The sequence below is a fragment of the Sorex araneus genome, chromosome 8 (assembly GCF_027595985.1).
Source record: "Sorex araneus isolate mSorAra2 chromosome 8, mSorAra2.pri, whole genome shotgun sequence".
Classification (NCBI taxonomy): Eukaryota; Metazoa; Chordata; class Mammalia; order Eulipotyphla; family Soricidae; genus Sorex; species Sorex araneus.
The window spans coordinates 44,573,634-44,595,481 of NC_073309.1; the positions used below are offsets into that span (position 1 = coordinate 44,573,634).

General features: G+C 54.7%; 1 protein-coding gene across 5 annotated transcripts; it reads left to right on the plus strand.

The window, feature by feature from the left end:
• Positions 1-79: 79 nt before the first annotated feature.
• On the plus strand, positions 80-21,293 carry PLD3 (phospholipase D family member 3). Of its 5 annotated transcripts, none has more exons than XM_055145442.1 (13): positions 80-214; positions 11,337-11,404; positions 14,554-14,665; positions 14,752-14,823; positions 14,903-15,045; positions 15,564-15,747; positions 18,403-18,523; positions 18,679-18,806; positions 18,898-19,098; positions 19,645-19,784; positions 20,143-20,308; positions 20,618-20,717; positions 20,817-21,293. In XM_055145442.1, exons 3-13 carry the CDS (start codon positions 14,639-14,641, stop codon positions 21,002-21,004), a joined length of 1,470 nt encoding a protein of 489 aa, XP_055001417.1. In that variant the 5' UTR covers positions 80-214; positions 11,337-11,404; positions 14,554-14,638; the 3' UTR covers positions 21,005-21,293. The 5 variants fall into 5 exon arrangements, with proteins under 5 accessions (XP_055001417.1, XP_055001416.1, XP_055001419.1 ...); XM_055145441.1 differs by having other exon boundaries at positions 14,576-14,665; XM_055145444.1 differs by lacking the exon at positions 11,337-11,404 and having other exon boundaries at positions 99-214; positions 14,576-14,665.
• The last annotated feature ends 555 nt before the right edge of the window (positions 21,294-21,848 follow it).

A 21,848-nucleotide genomic window follows, 5' to 3' on the forward strand; every position in this document is an offset into this window, starting at 1 on the left:
GTGCCAGGGGTCACGTGACCTCACCTCCCAGGCTCTTGCTCCCGCCCGGTTCGCGAGCGGCGCGGCCAATGGGAAAGGCGCTCACAGGGCCCCCTCCCTCCGGGAGGCCCGGAGCTGCGCCTGTGCGCAGGGTCCCGGGGGCGGGGCCACCCCCAGGTGCGGCGCCGAAGGTGCGCGCTGGGCTGGGTCCGAGAGTGCGGGACGCGGATCCCAGGTACTGTGTGTGCTGGGGGCGCGGCCATTCGGCTGCCGTCCTCGTGCTGTTCTTCCATCTGTAATGCATCCCACCTCTTCTGTCGTCCCCCGACTTTTGAATGTCGCTGTCCCTCCCCTTAGATGACATCCCGCTGAAATCATCCCCACTCCACTCGCGTCGCATCAGCTATTTCCCTCGCTTCGGTCCGTCTGTCTCGGTCGCCTCCCCTTTCGTGTCGCTTATCTCTCTGGCTCAGGAAACCCTCCCTATTTCTAAACCGAGCTCGTGACTCAGTGTCATCTCGTGCCGACTGTCGCCATCTCCCACAATGGCGACCATGCTCACCCCGTAGGTCCCCGGCCCTCGCCTGTCACCTTGGCCTCTCGTAACACTCACCATTCCTGCCTCATGCTTACGATCGCGGCAGCGGGAGCCGCCCTGCCCTCTAGGGGTTTTCGCTTCTGTCTGTCATTAACCCGTATCGCTGCCCATCTGGACGCCACCATCCCCTACAGAGCCTGTTGCCTAGGGGGGTGCCCCCACCCCACAACCTCTGGGTCACCTTGGTCACCTGCTGGCACCTTTGCCATCTCAGCTTCAGTAAAAAGATTGTGAGAATTGTGGGGGCTGTTCCTACCAGCCCTATCTCCCTCCACCCTGCACAGCCCTCATCATGTGAGGCACCATCAGACTCTCCATGACAGTGCCCCGCAGTCGCTCCCCACATTGGGGTTTCTTTTGGGGGGGGCTGGAGGAACCACACCTGGCAGTGCTCGGGGCTTATTCTTCCCTTGGGGATCACTCCTGGCAGGGCTTTGGTGACTGTATGGTGCTGGGGATCGAACCTGGGTCAACCCCAAGCAAGGCAAACACCCACCCACAGTCTTCTTTTCAGCCTACTGCTGTCCATGTTCTCCTCACCCCTGCTAGTCACGCCACCTGAATGGACAGTCCATCAACCATCTGGAACCTTGCTGGAGCAAATCTTCCTCTCTCTTCCCCTTGTTGGATGGGGGATTCCCCCATTCCTAGAATGCCGGCAGTGAGCAGTGTTATGCTGGGAGGCATAGAGGTTCTGGGGGGCAAAAATGGGGAAGACCGTAGCCTTCCTAGACTTCTGCATTGGGCTACAGAGAGAGGAAGCAGGTACACACACACACACACACACACACACACACACATACAAATGCACGAACACCCGTGCTGTAGTCAAATCGCAGCCACTCTGAAAAGCTCCAGGCTCAGCACAGCAGTGCAGGGTGGCAGTTTGCGAAGCCTGGGGTTGCTTCCTATCTTGGTTCTAGTACCTTGTGTATGTCAAGAGCCACATGAGCTTGGGCAGGTTGATTTCACTGCCCTGTGCCCCCTGACTGTCTTTGCAGTATGGGAATGAAGATGCAAGTCACTCCATTCTGTGAATGTGTGTTGAACTTGTTCTACATGCCCAATACCATGCTGGGCATTGGGGACACCTCGATGAACAAAACAGATCAATTTCCCTGGCCTTGTGGAGTTTACATTCTGTCTGGGGGGCAGGGCAGGGTTGATAACTCACAGAGGTTTTTTTGGGGGGGGTCACACCTGGTGATGCACAGGGGTTACTCCTGGCTCTGCACTCAGGAATAAGTCCTGGTAGCGCTCAGAGGACCATATGGGATGCTGGGAGTCGAACCTGGGTTGGCCGTGTGCAAGGCAAACGCCCTACCCTCTGTGCTATTGCTCCAGCCCCCATTGATGACTCACAGGGCTGGAGCACATACTTTGCCTGCTGGGACCCCAGGTTCCCTCCTCAGCAATGCATAGCCCCCAAACACCACCAGGAATTGCTGAAACACCTAGAGCCAGGGAGCAGAGAGCCATCAATGGGCTGAGGGACTGCTTTGCATGGGGGAAGCCCAGGTTCAATCCCCACCACTACATGGTCCTGCTGGGAGCAACCTCTAAGCACAGTTCAAGGAATACCCCTGAGCCCTGCTGGGGATGGCCCCCAAACAATCACTGAGCTAGGAGTAGTATCCCCTGAGCACTCTTGGCTATGCACTCTCAAAAAAAAAAAAAGAGAGAGAGAGAGAAGGCCAGAGAGATAGTATAGAGGTTTAGAGATTTAGGGACTTGCCTTGTACGTGACTAACTTTGGTTCAATTCTTGACATTCCCTGCAAGCACCATCAGGGGTGAACTCTGAGCACTGAGTTAGGGGTAAACCCTGAGCCAGTAGTAAATCCTGACTACTGCCTGGTATAGCCCAAACACCAAAAAAAAAAACCAAAACAGAGACAAGGAGCCAAAGAGTAGGGCACTAGATGTGACCCAAAAAAGGAAAAAAAAAATAAAATAAATTAACGAATGAGCTACAGAAAGCAGAGAATAGTCTACTAGGATGTTTTGGTGTTTTGTTTTGTTTTGTTTTGTTTTGTTTTGAAGCGGGGAGGGGATTGGGCCACACCCAGCACGGCTCAAATGCTCAGGAATCATTCCTGGCTGGGCTGGGGAGATCATTTGCTGGAGATGGAACCCAGGTCGGCTGCACGCAAGGCAAACTCCCTACCCGCTGTACTATCACTGCAGCCCGGAAGGGTCTACTAGGATGGAGAAGCAGCTGGAGGATGATTAAGTGGTAAAAGTGGTTTTGGTTGGAGGAACTGAAAGGTACTAACTGTGGCGGGTTAGAAAGGATGGTGAAAGGAAGCCAGCCGGGGGGTGGAGGGGGGAGGCGGGGAAGGAAGGGCTGTGGTAGAGGTATTCGAAGAAGAGTCTGTCCGCTTCTGCAGATGAGTCAGTTGATGGGTCTTTGTCCTGAGGATATGGGGGGCCCACAGAAAGGTTCTGAGCTGGAGGGTCAGGTGGGGCTCAGACAAAGGGGAGTTGGAACAGCTGAGCGGAAGGGAGGCTAGAGGTGGTGCACAGGTCACATGGCGGGAATAGAAGGGGGTGGGGGTGAAAGAGGCCAGGTGGACAAGTTGTCAGGGAGGGAGGATGCCTGAATTAGGGCCTGGGCCAGGAGGAGTCTGGGGGGCTTCCTGAAGGAGGTGGCACACAGACTGAAGATGGGAAGGACAACTAATCTTGAAATGGGGAACATGGAGAGTGGAACACCTGTGCAAGGTGTGTAGGAGTCAGATTTGAGATAGTCAGGGATAGGAGTGCAGGGGTTCACTTTGGGGGCTGGAAAGCTGATACAGTGAGTGGGGCACTTGCTTGCTCATAATCAACCCTGGTTCAGATCCTGGCACCCCATACAATGGGTGGGGCACTTGCTTGCACATAGCTGACCTGGATTCAGTTCCTGGCACACCCCATTTATGATCCCAGAGCACAGAACTAGGAGTAAGCCCTGAGTACAGGTGGGTGTAGCAAAAGAAAGAAAAAGAAAAACAAGAAAAAAATTAGTTTACAAAAACAGTGCTCTTCTCTATTCCGTTCAGTCCAGGGTGTCTACAGGGCCCTGGAAAACCAGCTCCTCGCCAGCTGAGCATGTTGGAAGATGCATAGGTGTGTAAATGTTTGTGGTATGGCCAAGCCAGAGCTTTGTGTGACATTCAGCTACTCATCACTTACCGCGCCTACCCCCTCCGATGGCACTGAACCAACTTTGAGTCAACCTTGAACTTCACTCTCAGGCTGAAGGGCTGCTTACTGGCACAGACCCTCTCTGCTCTGGGCTAACACTTTGGCTGGTGACCACTGTGTTAGAAACAAACGTCGGGGGGGGCTGGAGCGATAGCACAGCAGGTAGGGCATTTGCCTTGCACTCGGCCGACCCAGGTTCGATTCCCAACATCCCATATGGTCCGCTGAATGCTGCCAGGAATAATTCCTGAGTGCAGGGCCAGGAATTACCCCTGTGCATCTCCAGGTGTCACCCAAAAAGAAAAAAAAAAAAAAAGTTGGTATGTCTGGAGAGACAGCCCAGAAAGCTCTACTCCCAAGTTTTCCAGGCATCAGAGCAATAGTACAGCAGGAAGGGCACTTGCCTTCCACGCAGCCAACCCAGATTTGATATTCGGCATCCCATAGGGTTCCCTGAGCCCCACCAGGAGTGATCCCTGAGTGCAGAGCCAGGAGTAAGCCTTGAGTAAAACTGGGAGTGACCCTCCCTAAAAAGAAAAAAACAAAGTTTTTTATTCAGCTACTCTATTTCTCCTGTAGTCCACAAACAGGGAATACTTATCAGGGACTGGGCTGGGGGAGGGGAGGTGGGGAACAAACTTGGCTTTCAAGGGGTGTTATCTAAGGCTTTTACTAGTGATAGCAGTGTGCAGGGGCTGGAGTGATATAGTACAGCAGGTACTTACCTTGCATATAGCTGAACTGGGCTTGATTCCTGGCCTCCCATACTGTCCCCTTAGCACCACCTAGAGTAATACTTGAGTGCAGAGCCAGGAGGAACCCCTGTGCATCACCGGATGTGGCCCCAAGACAAAACAAAACAATTAAACTTTAGAGGGAGGCAGGGGCCCACATGGATCTCAGCCAGTTTGTACAGTTTCAGTGTCTTCCAGCGAAGATGGGGGTAGAATGGTGTGAACGGTGACTCAGTGGCGTAAGACACTTCCTTGGCAAGCGCAGAGATGTGAGTTCAAACCCTAGTGTGCCATGTGCACTGAAGCTGATTGGGACAATCCATCTGTGCTCCCGGCCAGAAAGAGAGAAAGCACCCAGGGTGTGGCCAGAGCAGCAGTACAGTGGGGAGGGCACTTTCCGTGCACGTAGCCCACCAGTTTTGATCCCCAGCACCCCTGGGGTCCTCCAGACCCTGCCAGGAATAATCTCCGAGTGCCACCAAAAAATTGGGGTGGGGAGGGCCATTGGAGCTGGAACAATAGTATAGCCAGGAGATCATTTGCCTTGCATACGGCTGATCCGGGTTCAATCCTGGCATCCCATATGGTCCCCTGAGCACCGCCAGGAATAACCCCTGAGCATTGCTTAGTGTGACCCAAAGAGGCAAAAAAATAAATTAAAAAGAAAAGAAAACACCCAGGGCTGGGCTGAGGTTTTTTTTTTTTTACCCCCCTTTGGTGTTTGGACCTCACCTGACAGTGCTCAGGGCATACTCCTGGCTCCGAGCTCAGGAATTAATTATTTTGGGGGGCTCGTTTCCCAAATCTTGCAATTCTACGCTTGCACATGCCATAACTGATGCTGATTACCCAGAGGCAGAGAACACAGTTTAAAAGCACTTGCCTGGCATGCATTGCCGCTGCTTCTATTCCCAGCATCGGATTTGGTTCCCCGACCATCACTAGAGGTGATTGCTGAGCACAGAGGCAGAGCCCTGAGCCTGACCCAAAAATTAAAATAAAATTTGCGTGGTCTGGGACTCCCCAGCAAGGGCCAAAATAAAATTTTAAACAAATGATGTTGGGGCCAGAGAGATGGCAGGACAGACTGGAGTGCGGCCTTTGCATGCAGGCGGCCTGCTTACGGCTCCACCCAGCTCTGTGTGGTCCCCTGAGCACTGTGCGTGGAGCAGGCGTCACATGTCCCAGCCCTGTCTCCCCAGGGGGAAGTGCCTCAAAAGCCCACTGGTTTCTGCTTCCTTCTTTCCTGTGGGTTGTGGTGTCCTGCCCCAAGGTCAGGGGCCATCTATGCCCTGGGATTGGGTAAGAGGATACCCTGAGGGCGGCAGGAATGGCCCACCTAGGGTTCTGGGCTCCAGGGGGCAGGACAGTCTGGGAGCGCCAGCCCCTGGCAGCCTGACTCCAGCTGCTGGTGCTCGCTCTGTTTCCTGCATTTTGCGTGGGGGAGGGGGGCGTTGGAGAAGGGTTTTGGTCCACACCTGAAAGTGCTCAGGGGTCACTCCTAGCACTGTTTAAGGCACCATGTGTGGTACTGGGGATCGAACCTCCTGCCCACTGAGCCCTCTTTCCTGCCCCCCACCTTCATCCTCTCTCCTCCCTGCTCCTCCAGGGACCTGGTGGGGGGTGGGGAGTGAGGAAGGATCAACCAAAACCCCCCACCCCGCCAGTAAGGCTCCTAAGCCTCAGAATTTAATTTCTGCAGAACTTCTCTGTGCCTTAAGAAAAGTTAAATAGGGCTGGAGTGATAGCACAGAGGATTGGGCATTTGCCTTGCAAAGCTGGGTTCCATCCCCAGCAAAAAAAAAAGGAAAAAAAAGAAAAGTTAGATATTACAGCAGGGAGGGCACTTCCCTTGCACATAGCTGACTCACATTTGATCCTCAGCATCCCATCTGGTCCCCTGAGCTCTCCCAAAGTGATCCCTGAGTGCATAGGCAGGAGTCAACCCTGAGCAACGCCAGGTATGGCCCAAAGCCAAACCAAAAAAAAAATGGTTAAACAGGGGCTGGAGAGACAATATAGACAATATAGCAGGTAAGGCACCTGCCTTGCACGCAGCCAACTCAGGTTGCACCATCAGGCATATTCCCTGAGTGCAGAGCCAGGAGGTACCCCTGAGAACTCCTCAAAAAAAAAAAAAAAGATTAAAATAATAACTTTTGTTGGTGCTGTAGTTACTGATATTGTACTTTTTTTTTTTTTTTTTGCTTTTTGGGTCACACCTGGCGGTGCACAGGTGTTACTCCTGGCTCTGCACTCAGGAATCGCCCCTGGCGGTGCTCAGGGGACCATATGGGATGCTGGGAATCGAACTCAGTTCGGCCGCGTGCAAGGCAGACGCCCTACCCGCTGTGCTATCGCTCCAGCCCCTGATATTGTACTTTTTACCCACTAATATAATTAAGAGAATCAAGTCAGGGTGTAGGGGTAAAGGCAGTTTTCTTGCACCTGGCTGACCCAGGTTTGACCCCTCAGCACCACATAGTGGCCCCTGAGCACCTCTGGCTGTGACCTGTCACTGTCCTGACCATGACTGGGTACCCTGGTGCGTTCAGGACCGATACACGTTCCCCCAGCTGATGGACACAGGACCGGGTCACAGGCTGATGGCAACCGATGTTTGGGCACCTATTGTTTGTCACCGACCTGAGGTGACTGGGTCCCCTGATGCATTCAGGACGAATACATGTTCCCCTGGCTGATGGACAGAAAAACAAGTTACAGGCTTGTCGCCAGCAAAATTTTTACTGAAACGAGACAGGGCTTATGTAGTGCAAGAGAAGCCATGCTCCGTAAGGAGGGGGGACAGGAACATAAAGCACTTCCTTCAGGGGAAATGGTAGGAGATCCGCCCAGGGCGGCAGTTCAGGGGTGGGGTCTCCAGGATTCTGGATTCTAGTCCTCAACACCCCCTCCCCCCCAAAAAAAAAATTAAGTGATGCAGTCACTTGTCTGCTGCCAAGGTTTCCGCTACAAGTGCAAGGAAAAAGCAACCCTTTTTCTGTCTGATAGTCACAGGTGAGATCAAATGGGAGAATACAGGATAAAAAGTTAAGGGGGGGGGGGGGGCTGGAGCGATAGCATGGCGGATAGGACGTCTACTTTGCACTCGGCCAACCCAGGTTCAAATCCCAGGGTCCCATATGGTCCCCTGAGCACCGCCAGGAATAATTCCTGAATGCAGAGCCAGGAGTAACCCAAAAAGAAAAAAAAAAAGTTAAGGGGAATAACAGTACTCCTACATTAAAAAAAAAAACAAAACTTAAGGAGGCTGAGCGATAGTACAGTGGGTAGAGCGCCTTCCTTGCGTGGAGCTGACCCAGGTTTGATACCCAGCATCCCCCAAGCATGACCAAGAGTGATCCCTCAACACAGAGCCAGGAGTAACCCCTAAGCACCACCTCATGTGGCCCAAAAGACAAAGGAAAGTTAAATAGAAAAGGGTCAAAAACAGAGGATTGAAGATTATAGACCTCGCCCTCTATTTTCTTGTGTTTGGTTGTTTTTTTTTTTGGTAACCATTACAGGAACCTCGACACAGTCATGCTTACAGAGAACTTGAGAATTTCATGTCCTTGGAATGCACTTGACATGTGTACCTTGCTATTCTTCAGAAGGGTCACTTCGGTTTTTCACATCTCAACTGTTAGGTTCAAATTATGTGTGCATGTTACAGGTGGTTGGTGAACGCACATGCACTTACATATACATATGTATCTGTTCGTTCTCTATTCCCAGTCTTTCCCCAGCCCTGATCCTTGTCCTATACCCTTGCATGTTCTCAGGCCAAAAATTGTATCGGAAGGACTGGAATGATAAGTACAGCAGGTGCAGTGCTGTATGCTCCGGACCCGGGTTCAATTCCTGGCACCCTTGATAGTCTCCCAAGCCTTGCCAAGAGTGATCCCTGAGCACAGAGACAGGAATAAGCCTTGAGCATCACCAGCTGTACCGCCCCCCCCCCCCGAAAAAAAAAAATGGAAAGAAAGAAAAAGCACTCAGCCAGCTAGCCAGCCAGTTCAGCAGGCTGAAGATCGTACTTAGCTGGCCGGAGGCCTGGGTTTGATCTTTGATCCCCAACACCACCTGATAGACTCTTGCTCTGCAGAGTGTGGCTGTTCCCCCCTATAAAAATCACCTCCCTGGGGCCGGAAAGTGGGTAGGGCATTTGCCTCTCATGCGGCCGACCCAGGTTCAATCCCCGGCATCCCATATGGTCTTCCAAGCACTGCCAGGAGTAATTCCTGAGTTCAGAGCCAGGAACAACCCCTGAGCATAGCTGGGTGTTCCCCATAAAAGAAAAAAAAAGTACTTCCCCAACCCCACCCCACCCCCGGGGTAGGGAGGGGGGACTTGTTATTCTAAGCTCTTTGCTTTATTTATTTTTTGGGCCCTACCCGGCAATCCTTTTTTTTTTTTTTTTTTTTTTTCTTTTTGGGTCACACCTGGCGATGCACAGGGGTTACTCCTGGCTCTGCACTCAGGAATTACCCCTGGCGGTGCTCAGGGGACCATATGGGATGCTGGGATTCGAACCCGGGTTGGCCGCGTGCAAGGCAAACGCCCTACCCGCTGTGCTATCACTCCAGCCCCGCCCGGCAATCCTTTTAACTCTACCACTGTGCTTAGAGATCACTCCTGGAGGGACTTGGGGAACCCTATTGGGTGCCAGGGATTGGGCCTGGGTCAGCTACATACAAGGCAATCGCCCTCCCCAATGTATTATTTTATTTATTTATTTATTTATTTATTTATTTATTTATTTATTTATTTATTTATTTGCTTTTTGGGTCACACCTGGCGACGCACAGGGATTACTCCTGGCTTTGCATTCAGGAATTACTCCTGGTGGTGCTCAGGGGACCATATGGGATGCTGGGGATCGAACCCGGGTCAGCCGCATGCAAGGCAAACGCTCTACCCGCTGTGCTATCGCTTCAGCCCCCTCCCCAATGTATTATAGATTTTTTTTTTAAATGAAGGCTGGAGCTGTGGCTCAGGGGCAGAGCACTTGCCTGTCCCCTGGAGCTGACCCCCATCGCCCTCCACCCACACAGACATATTTTCCACACAGCTCTGGAGACCAAGTTCACTTGTCATCCGGTCCAGGTTGCCTCTCCCAGTGACTGTCACGAAGATGCAGTTTATCACAATCCCTCATTCCTTCAATTTTGGTTTTGCTTTTTTGTTTTGAGGCCACACCCAACAATGCTCCGGCATTACTCCTGGCTCTGCACTCAGGAATCACTGCTGGTGCTGCTCTGGGGACCATATAGGATGCTGGGGACTAAATCCAGATTGCCCCGTGCAAAGCAAACGTCCTCCCTGCCGTGCTATGACTTGGGCCTCCCTTTATTCCCTCTGCTAAGGTCCTTTATTCCAAACTTGGTCACAGTCACCCACCACACGTTCCAGGAGCTCCATCTCCTGGGACTCAGCATTTGGCCCCTCCCGCAGCCACGCTGATCGATCACATCTCTTTTTGCTTAGTTTCCCCTCTCATCTGCTTCATCTAATGATTGCCTCAGGGCTGAAATAACGCCAACAGCTGCACAGTAGATACTCAGTAAATACGTGTGAGATCAATCAGCCTCTGATAAGTAGATGCTGCCATGTTCAGACCCATTTTGCATGTGAGTAAACCAAGGCACAGTAACGTCATCCTTTCTCTTTCACCCAAATGGTCAAGTTCTTCTCAAATCAGGCATTCAGCTCTGGGATCCACAGTCTGAGCTGCTCTTGCTTCAAGCACCTGCCCATAACGGTTTTCTGGCAAACACACTGACATTGGTGCCTGCCACCAGAGTGTCACACATGGTTTAAACAAACACAAATTGCAGCGCTGGTTCAACACATTAAACATCTGAGGCATACTGATTTGATAAAAATATAAAATATAGGGGCTGGATTGATAGTACAGTAGTTAGGGAGTTTGCCTTGCATCCAGCTGACCCGGGTTCGATCCCTGGCATCCCCTTATGGTTCCTCAAGCAACCAGGAACCACCATTAGTGTCCCTGAGTGTAGAACCAGAGTAACCCCTGAGCACTGGGTGTTTGGTGTCAGCAGTGCTCACTCCTAGTTCTGTATCAGCAGTGCTCACTCCTAGTTCTGTACTCAGGGATCAAGTACGGCAGTACTTGGGGACCATATGGGACACTGGGAATCGAGCCTGGGTCAGCCACGTGCAAGTCAAGCACCTTTACACTCTGAACTATCTCTCCGCCCCATCAATGAAAAGATGCAAAAGAAAAAAGTTAAAATGATATCATTTAGGGCCAGAGAGATAATGTAGCAGGTAGGGCTCTTGCCTTGCAGGTAACTCACCCAGATTTTATCCCCTGGCACCCCAAATTGTCCCACTGAGCCCTGCCAAGAGTGGTCCCTAAGCAAAGAGCTTGGAATAAGCTCTGAGCACTCCCAGATGTGGGCCCCAAAACCACCTCAAACATTAAACCATTTATTGAAGACCTGCAGCCACTGTGCAACTTATTTTTGGTTTGGTTTGGTTTGGGGTTGTTTCTTGGTTGGGCAGGATTTGAGTCACACCCAGCATTGCTCAGGGGCTACTCCTGGCTTGGTGCTCGGAGCTATGCCAAGGGGACCATATGGCGCTAGGAATGAAACGCTCACATGTAAAGACTACACATCAGCCCTTTGAGCCATGTCCCAGGCTGATCCCTGTAGAATTTATAAGTCAAAAGGTGCCCATGGGCCTCTTCCTGCCCTAATTTTGTTGTATTAAAGTGGCCGCGCCCCCTCCTATACCCTCCCCATTCTATTTGATCCTTCACCAACTCCTTCAGTTTTGTTGATCTTAGATTTCCCAATTTCACAGGAAACCCTGCTGTTCCAACCCGATGTTCTTACACAAAGCACTTCTCCCCCGGCCGGCACAAATCAGAGGTAAATTATGTTTCCTCGCCCAGCGCCCCACCTGCTCCCCTCCCCACCTCAACCCCAGGCCTCCCTCTCTTCCCCCAGGTCCCTAGCTTTTCCATATCAACTCAGTCTCTGGCCATTTCTCGCAGGAGAAAATCTAATGGTGCCCTGGCCTGGCCAAGCTAGGAACAGGCATTAAGGGGGAAGGAGGGACAGTACAGGGGTTAAGACATTGCCTTGCATATGGCTGACCTGTCAGGATACTTGCCTTACATATGGCTGACCCGGTTTAGATCCCCAGCACCACCAGGAGTGACCTGAGCACATTGCCAGGAATAGCCCCAAGAGCACCACTAGGTGCGGCCCAAATTCCAAACAAAAAATGGGTGGGGAGAGGGAATTTTCATACTCTCATATCCTGAAAGATTCTTTGGGGCAAAGGGAGAACCTAGCTTGCGTTCTTTCTTTTTCCTTTTTTGGCTTGGTGGCTTTTGGCTTTGACTTTTGGGTCCCACCTGGAGGTTCTCAGGGCTTCCTCCTGGCTCTGTGCTCAGTAAAGCACAGAGGGATTCCTGGAGGGACTCAACGGAACCTGTGAGGTGCTGGAACTCGAACCTGGGTTGGCTACATGCAAGGCAAGTGCCTGGCCCTAACTTTCTTTTTAATGTCTGCTGCTTCTTATTTTATTATTATTAATATTATTTTATTTTATTTTATTTTAAATTTATTTTTCTATTTGGGTCACACCCAGCAATGCACAGGGGTTGCTCCTGGCTCTGCACTCAGGAATCACCCCTAGTGGTGCTCAGGGGACCATATGGGATGCTGGGAATCGAACCCGGATCGGCCGCGTGCAAGGCAAATGCCCTACCCACTGTGCTATTGCTCCAACCCCCTTTTTTTATATTTTTTCAGTGTGAAGGTTTAATCCCAGGTCCTCAGATAGGCAAGGTGTGTGCTCTGCCGCTGAGCCTCATTCCCACCCCAGGGACTTGGGTTTTTTTTTTTAATCATATGTAATGCACAAATATGATTTTTGTTTTGTTTTGGGGCCACACCTGGCAACACTCAGGGTTTACTCCTGGCTTTGCACTCAGGAATCACTCCTAGCCATACTGACTTTTTAATTCGTTTTTTGTTGTTGTTGTTGTTGTTGTTGTTGTTATTACTTTGGGGGGGAGGTCATACCCGGGGATGCACAGGGATTACTCCTGGCTCTGCACTCAGGAATGACTCCTGGCGGTGCTCAGGGGACCATATGGGATGATGGGAATCGCACCCGGGTCAGCGCATTCAACGCAAACGCCCTACCTGCTGTGCTATTGCTCCAGACCCTATGTCACTTATATTTCACACTCGGGGGGGCCTCCCAAGGAGGGCTCAGGGGCCACTCTCTGTGGTACTCGGGCTACCAGTCTGGACGTTCAGTGCTTAGGCCCTTGGACACCACTCAGGCCCTCAGCGCTGCTGGGAGCTTCTGGGTCTACACCTGCAAGTGTCGAGGGGGTCTTTGTGTGGCCACAGAGCCAACCAGCTTTCCAAGCGTGAAAGGCATGTATCCATGCCTCTGTAGTTTTCTAATTTGGGGGTCGAGGTGTGTGTTTTGAGGCCACACCAAGCAGAGCTCAGAGGCTATTCCCCACTCTGCTTTGGGCTCTGGGGTGGGGATCACTGGGTGGGTGGAGCTTCTGGGGACCACCTGGGAGCTCCTGTTGTGCAATTTAAGGGAAGAAAATATGCTTGCAGTGGAAAGCAATCCTGACATCTCGCCCCTCCTCACCAAAGAAAACCAGAGCACTTGGGGGGGGGGGGCAGAGTGTATGCACACTTGGCCGAACAGAGGGCTCCCTGGGGCTGGGTCCCTGCCCCCGACTCCCCGTACTCAGGGGGCCAGACTCGGCTCCCGCATGCGCTCCGGCGTTTCGAACCAGGTTCCCGGCCCCTAGGCAACCGCTTCTGACGCTAGCGCTTCTCCCAGGAATAATCCTTTTTTGCATTTATCTATAGACTTCCTGCCGGGGCGGCAAGCGCCCCGCTTTCACCCAGAGGGCGGGGGGGAGGTGGGATTCTCCCATTTATTTCTCCAGTTCTGGATCTTGCTGGGGGAAGGGGGCGGGGGAGGGGAGATCCGTGCTTCAACACCCCGGACCGGAGTCCGGACTTCAAAAGCAAAGCATTTGGAAATCCCTTCCTAAAATACCAACCGGCTCAAAACGGCTTCGGGGAATCTGGGACCCGCGCCGCGCCGCCCCCTCCCCCGGCCAAGCTTTGAGACCCAACCTGCTCTCTCCATTTTAAAAATTTTATTCTCATATGTTCTCAATCCCTGATTTGATTGATCCCGTTTCTTCTTCGCTAAATAAATAATGCACGTCCCCGGCACGGAACTGAGTCCCTTTGGCTCTTTACCTGTGGCCTCCCCACCCTACCGGAAAGACAAAGCCTAGACACCCCGAACCCGCACTACACCCACCGCCGCCAGGCTGGGGGCCACCCCGCAGCCCCCGCTGCGGCCGCTGCGCGCACTGCGCAGACTCCCCGCTGCAGTGGGCGGAGCCTCCTCGGGCCCCGCCCCCCGCCCGCCCCTGCTCAGCCTGTCGGGGCAGAAGCCGGGGCCCCGCCGCGGTAGCAGCCGCCGCCGCCGCCGCCTCCTGCACTGTAAGACCGAAGCCCTTGGGGGAAAATGGGGGAAGGGAGGATTGTGGAGAAGGGACGGGGTTGTGCGGGGATCCGGGGGCTCCGGGACTGAGCTGTCTGCGGGTACCTGAGCGCATCACCTGGAAAATGCTCCCTAGGTCTCCCCGGGGCTGGACAAGATTCAGACACCAAGATTTGGAGCTCTTCTAACGCCGTCCCCAGGACTGTGTTGGAGTCTGCCTCTGTTAGGGCTTGGAGGGGCAAGACCCAGGGGCGCGGGTGGGCGTTAAGGAGACCAGCGTGGATAGACATGATGGGGTGGGGTGGGGGTGGACGGGCCCCTGCAAGCCCAGGGATGGGGAGAAGGCACGAGGTCTTGGACACTGAGAGATTTCGAAATAATGCTGACCAGTCGACAGCTTCCTCCTTTTGGGTGGGCGGGCCGGGTGCCAGCGACCCCTGTGATTATGGAACAGGAGCTCCAGTGGGGCCCCGTGAGTCCCAAGACCGACATGCCTTTCTGCCGTGTCCCCCAGTGACCGCTCTCCTTCCCCTCAGTTTGGAGACCCCGACACACCCACTTTCCCATCTGGGCTGCTTTGGCCCGGGCCGCCCAGCAAGATGAAGCCGAAGCTAGTATACCAGGAGGTAGGTGGATGGGGGGAGGGTTGGGATGAGGTGAGGGAGCCGTCTCCGGGGAGCCGCCTGTCATCCCCCTGATGCCCCCCTCTCAGCTAAAGGTACCCGTGGAGGAAACGGTGGAAATGCATCTGAATGAGATTGAGGCATGGAAGGCTGCAGAGAAGGTAGGAGCCTGCGTGGGTGACAGGCAAGGACTGGCTTGCCTGCCCCCCTCCCTCGCTGACCACCTGCCCCTTCCTGCAGAAAGCGCGCTGGGTCCTGCTGGTCCTCGTCATCGCCGTGGTGGGCTTGGGGGCCCTGATGACTCAGCTCTTCCTATGGGAATATGGAGACTTGCATCTCTTCGGGCCGTACCAGCGCCCATCCCCCTGCTATGACCCATGCGAGTAAGTGGGGGGCACAGCGGAGGAGCCCACAGCGTGGGGGGGAGGCACCAGGCTAAGCCTGGGCTGCATGCGGCTATCCATGGCGCCCAGGACAGGGAGGTGACTCAGATTCTCAAGTGCTCCCTCACAGCTCCCCCCAGCCCCCGATGCCCACCCTCTTCCCACACTGTTGCCATGGCAGCCACCGCGTCATCCTCCATCCAGGTGGGGGAACAGACGCGCATGGCAGCTTCCTGTCCACATGTGTGCGGGCGCGCACGCAGACACACACACACGCGCGCGCGCACACAGCCTCGTTTCCACACCTCCACACAGATGCATAGACCCAGAGTGTCCGGAGGAGAGCCCCCACACTAGCCCAGAATGGAATGGCTCAAGGGGCTGGGGCACCTGCTTTGCGTGTGGGTGCAATCCCCAGCACCCCATGTGCCCTCGGGCACCTGAGCAGCAAGCTGACCGGGGCAGAGTCCAGCCATACTCTGGCCCGCCGGGGTCTGACCCTCACCCCCACCCCCCAGAGCCATGTTGGTGGAGAGTATCCCTGAGGGCCTGGACTTCCCCAACGCCTCCACCAGCAACCCCTCCACCAGCCAGGCCTGGCTGGGCCTGCTCGCCAGCGCCCAAAGCAGCGTGGACATCGCCTCCTTCTACTGGACGCTAACCAACAATGACACCCGTACCCAGGAGCCCTCTGCCCAGCAGGTACCTGACAGCTGGCGGGGGGGGCATCTGTGTTACGGTGTTAGGATGTGGGTTTGGTCATACAGGATTATGTTGGCAGGGGTGGGTCACCTGCAGGCACCCCCCCTCACCCCCACACAGGGAAGTGGCAGAGTGAAGGGTAACCCCAAACAGCAGCCCGAATACTACTTGCTAGCTGTGGGGCTACACTCTTGTCCCCTTACCTCTGAGGCCTCAGTCTCCTGATCTGTAGAATGGGACCAAGAAATTGCACCGCCTCTTATGATAGGGCCAGTGTCCGGCATCCCTCCTCTCGCAAGACGAAGAAAACTAGTTCATGCCAATGCTCACGGCCCCCACAGAGCCTGGCCATCCTGGGCATTGGCCAATATCACAGCCTTGTTATTTATGTAAACATACTGCCAGGCTTCTGAATTTGCAAAGGAACCTTGTGAGTGGATACTCCTTCCAGGGAAAAGTCCAGTGAGTTCCCTCCTTCTTTTTTTTTTTTTTTTTTTGGCTTTTTGGTGATGCTCAGGGATTTTTCCTGGCACTGCACTCAGAAATTACTCCTGGAAGTGCTTGGGGGACAATGTAGGATGCCAGGGATTGAACCTGGGTTGGCCACGCACGTGCAAGGCAAACACCCAACTATCACTCAGGCGCCTCCTTCCTTCCTCTCTCAACTACTTCAAAAAAATTGAACTCACCTTTTATTTTAAGAAGAGAGATTTAGGGGCTGGAGTGATAGCACAGCAGGTAGGGCATTTGCCTTGCACGCAGCCGACCCGGGTTTGATTCCCAGCATCCAATATGGTCCCCTGAGCACAGCCAGGGGTAATTCCTGAGTGCAGAGCCAGGAGTGACCCCTGTGCATCGCTGGGTGTGACCCAAAAAGCAAAAAAAAGAAGAGATATTTAATAGTTGAGAAAAATGTAGACAAGAGAGATATGTATAGGGGTTAAGCACTTACCTTACACATGGCTGACCCCAGTTTGAGCCTGGGGTATTACCTGGGGTATAGCCTGGGGTATTACCCCTAGGTAATACATAGGGTTTCCCTAAGCAGTGTGTTCTCTGAGCACAGAGCCAGGAGTAAGCCCTGAGCACCATCAGATGTGGCCCCCAAACCAAATAATAATGATAATAATTTTTTAAAATGTACAAAAATAGTCAAATCAAGACTGGGAGATGTGCTCATCTCATGGTGTCCCCCCATTTGACCCCCTATTCCACACGATCCCTGGCTTCACATGGCCTCACTGAGCATCACTGGGTGTAGCCCCTGGTGCCTTCAGGCATGTTTTGGGGTGGCCCCGGTGGCCCCTGCACTATGGGGCCCAAACAGCTCGGCATTGGTCCCTGGCATTCGGCTGTCCCAGTTGACCAAGTATCATCGGGAGGGAGCCCCTGGGCCCCTTGAGCCATGCTTGGGAGCCCCCAACAACAACAACAACAAAAATTGAACTCAGAAATGCTTAGAATGTGTGCCCCAAAATGAAGAGTGAAGGGCAAAGACTTCCTCAATTGAAGGCAGAGGGGTGGGGGGAGAGGAACCGAGCAGGGCCAGAAAGATGTACAGGGGTGAGCATGCTTGTCTTGCGCACAGCTGATCCAGCTTTCGTCCCCGAGCACCATCAGCAGTTATCCCTGAGCACAGAGTCAGGAGTAAGCCCTGAGCACCGCCAGATGTGGCCCCCAAACAAACAAACAGAAAATTTTTTTGAAAAAGTGAAAGAAACTTGGATTAAGACCGCAACAGGGCTAGAGCAATAATACGGCAGGTAGGGCGTTTGCCTTGGCATGCAGCTGACCCGGGTTCGATTCCCAGCATCCCATAGGGTCCCCCGAGCACTGCCAGGAGTAATTCCTGAGTGCACGAGCCAGGAGTAACCCCTGTGCATCGCCGGATGTGACCCAAAAACCAAAAAAATTAAAAATAAAACCCGCAAAAATCTGGGGCTGGAGCAATAGTGCAGTGAGTGGGGCCAGCCCCGGTTCGATCCCCAGCACTCCATATCATCCCGTAGGCCCACCGGGAGTGAGTCCTGAGCAGCCCCGGCTTTTTGCTTTCAGGCTGGATGGACATTGCAACTGTCACTTAAGGTTTGATGACATGTGTTAGGTCCCCAAGGACCTGCATATTATTCAACTAATATATTTGTTGAAAATAAATTTAACTAATTGACATTTTGAATTGATGTTAACTTTTGAGACATCATCTCAAAATAATGCTCTGACGACATTATTTTTATCATGGTGCCAGGGATTTGAACTGGGGTTGGCATGTAGGATAAGCACCTTAGCGCCTGTACTATCCTCATGGCCCTAAGTGCTTTTAAAGTCTTAACCTGCAAAATTGACATAGGGGAGGGGGTGGAGCAGTAATACAGCACGTAGGGTGTTGGCCCTGCCAGTGGCTAACCCAGGTTTGATCCCTGACACCCCACAGAGCCCCACCAAGGGGCTCTCCGATCCCTGAGCATAGAGCCAGGTGTAAGCTGAGTGTGGCCCCCAAACAAAATCAAAACAAAACAAAACAAATGTGACATAGGTGAACTTGCTGTTGGAAAAATCGGTTTGCTCCTGACGGCATCTTAAGGCCTGGTGTCCAAACACCCCATGCTGGGGCCGGGCTGGCCTGTGCACTCCCTCAGAGGCGGTTCCCTTTCCCAGGGCGAAGAGATCCTGCAGCAGCTGCAGACCCTGGGCCCTCGGGGGGTGCAAGTCCGGGTTGCCGTGAGCAAGCCCAATGGGCCCCAGCCACAGGCTGACTTGCAGGCCCTGCTGCAGAGTGGTGAGCTGACGGGTGGGGGTGAGGGCCCTGCAGTGGGGGAGCCAAGGGGGGGAGGCGGGATCACCAGGGGGCTGAGGGGAGGTCATGTCGAGGGTGAGCTGGGGGCTAGGGGACTGCACAAACCCACCTGATCACTTCCCCACGGGGGGTCCCAGGTGCCCAGGTCCGCATGGTGGACATGCAGAAGCTGACCCGTGGCGTCCTGCACACCAAGTTCTGGGTGGTGGACCAGACCCACTTCTACATCGGCAGCGCCAACATGGACTGGCGCTCCCTGACCCAGGTCGGTGCGTCCTGCCTCACCATGGGTGCTGCCACCCGCTGCATCCCACCGTTCTCTCGGTCCAGTCTCAGCCACAGCTTCCTCCCCGCAGGTCAAGGAGCTGGGCGTGGTCATGTACAACTGCAGCTGCCTGGCCCAGGACCTGAGCAAGATCTTCGAGGCCTACTGGTACCTGGGCCAGGAGGGCAGCTCCATCCCATCCCCCTGGCCCCGGCCCTATGACACCCGCTACAACCAGGAGTCGCCCATGGAGATCTGCCTCAACGGAACCCCTGCACTGGCTTACCTGGCAGTGAGTTGGGGGGTGGGGGGAACCTGGGCCCATCACACATGCTGCCACCTAGATCTGCCCTGCGATTGATGGAAATGAGAGGCGGGGGGCGGGCCCAGCTCCTGCCCCTGCACTTGCCTTGGGTGTGTGAAGCCCTGCACTCGATCTGTGGCACTAGGGGAAAAAATACTGGGGAGAGGGACATATTTGGGGGGGCTGGAGATGAAGCTGGATTCATCCCCCAACATTGTAGAGAATTAGACAAATAAATACGGGCCTGGCGCTGTGGCTCCAAGACACAGCATGTACCTCACTACAGCCTGGCCCTGGGTTCAAGTCCCTACACCACATGCATATCACTTGGCGCTGCAGAGTGTGGCCCAAAAACAAAGCAAAATTAGAACCACCAGGAAGCCTGAGTCCAACCCAGAGTCCAGTGTTGCTGGGGCCAGGGTCATCTTTCTCTGTTTCTCAGCTGTGTGACTGCAGGCAAGTCTCTTACCTTCTCTGAGCAGGAGATCAGCCGCTTCGAGCTGCTGACCTGTCGACTGTCCCCTCCCCCTGCAGAGTGCACCCCCTCCTCTATGTCCCAGTGGCCGCACCCCAGACCTGAAGGCCCTGCTCAACGTGGTGGACAGCGCCCGGAGCTTCATCTACATTGCTGTCATGAATTATCTGCCCACCATGGAGTTCTCCCGCCCACACAGGTACGACCGGGCCACAGGTGCCAGCAGAGGGGGCATGGGCAGGGGCAACCCCCGGCTCTGGAGGAGGGCTCAGTGAGACTGTTGCCCAGGTGTTTGGTTGAGAGGGGCGGCTGTGGGTGACAGGAATGAGAGACAGCAGATAGGTGGTTTCGGCAGCAGAAATGAGACCTGGGCTGGAGTTAGGGTATCTCAGCATCTGAGGGTTCACTGAAGTGGCGACTGGGTGCAGGTTTGGCTCCCTCAAGTGGAAGGTGCAGCTCGGGGTTCGAGTTCTGCTCTGAGGCCAAAAGGCTCACAGGGTTCATGCCCCAGCCCCATGGCACCCACCAGCGTCCCTGTCCTGCATTTCCTCCCGCAGGTTCTGGCCCGCCATTGACGATGGGCTGCGCCGGGCCACCTATGAGCGGGGCGTCAAGGTGCGCCTGCTGGTCAGTTGCTGGGGCCACTCGGAACCATCCATGCGGCCCTTCCTGGCCTCCCTGGCCGCTCTGCGCGACAACCACACTCACGCCGACATCCAGGTGGTGAGCACCCGCCCAGGCGGGGGCCGGGGCCTAGGGGGAACCCGGGGTCAGGAACACCCTCACCTGCGGGCTCCAGGAAGACTTGGGGGGAAGGGGTGGACAGCTGAGGGGCAGCGGGAAGGGTGAAAAGGAACGGAGGGGCCTGTGAGGTTCACTGACATCTCCCCCCGCCCTGCATCTCCCCACACACAAACACACACTACCTGGACCCTGAGTCTTCCATGGGGAGCAGTGGAGACCCAGCTCCCACACCCAGGAGTTCCTCTGAGTCCACCCACCTCTCCTGTTCCCTGCACCCCTGCCCCTCAGAAACTCTTCGTGGTCCCTGCGGACGAGGCCCAGGCCCGGATCCCCTACGCCCGCGTCAACCACAACAAGTACATGGTGACTGAGCGCACCGCCTACATCGGTGAGCAGCCCCCACTCTGGTGGTCGCCATGAGGGCCAGAAGGGCCACTGGGCACCAGCCCAGGCCTGACCCTCCACTCCCCACCCCCCAACCCTGCAGGAACCTCCAACTGGTCTGGCAGCTACTTCACCGAGACGGCGGGCACCTCGCTGCTGGTGACTCAGAACGGACAGGGAGGGCTGCGGAGCCAGCTGGAGGCCGTCTTCCTGAGGGACTGGGACTCTCCCTACAGCCACGACCTCGACGCCCCAGCCAACGCTGTGGGCAACACCTGCCGCCTGCTCTGAGACCATCCCGAGCTCTCCCCAGCCCTGGGCCCCACCCCACCTCCTGCCCACACCCTGCTTCTGTCTGCCTCTGGTGGTCCCTCTGGCCTCCCTGCCCCGCGCCCCCGCTCCCATGCCTCTACCTCCGGCCCTATGCCCCACGTTGTGGCTCTCGGACCCAGCTGAGCTGGGAGAGGGAGCAGCCCCCAAAGAAGTGGGGGTGCTTGCTGGGCCCAGCCCCCTGACCCACCCCCGATTCCAGGGCTAAGCAAGCCCAGTTCTGTTCAGAAGTAAAATACTTGTGTCTACAGCCTGGGCCTGAATAAGTGGGATCAGAAGATGTGGGAGGGTCCGAGGGGATGCCCCAGAAGAAGCTGAGCTGCTGCCCACGTGGTCTGGCACGTGTCTGCCGTGTATCGAGCCTTCACATGGAATGAACAGGCGTGCATGTGCACTGGACCGAGTGTGTGACCCGTGGGAGCTGAGCCTCCCTTGCCAGCACCACAGAGCATGTGCAGGAAAGGGAGCATGTGGGAGCGTGTGCGGGAACTAGAACATGTGGAGCATGTGAGAGCATGTGTGGGAGCGTGTGCCGCCTGTTTGGCGTGTCTCTGCCAGACACGCACCCACCGAGCTATAGCCCCCAATGTCCGAGAGTATGGGGACCCAGTGTGGATTTGCATTCCATGTCCCCGAGGCGAGGACACATGACTCATAGGCTCATGACACGTACGTGTCCAGCGGACGTCAGCGACTCTGAGCCCTGAGCCAGCAGCCCTCAGTGGCCGCTGCTGAGACCATCCTCACTCAGAACACTGCTTGCTGGTATCAGCCGGGAGCTGGTGTTGCCCTGTCCCACAGTGCG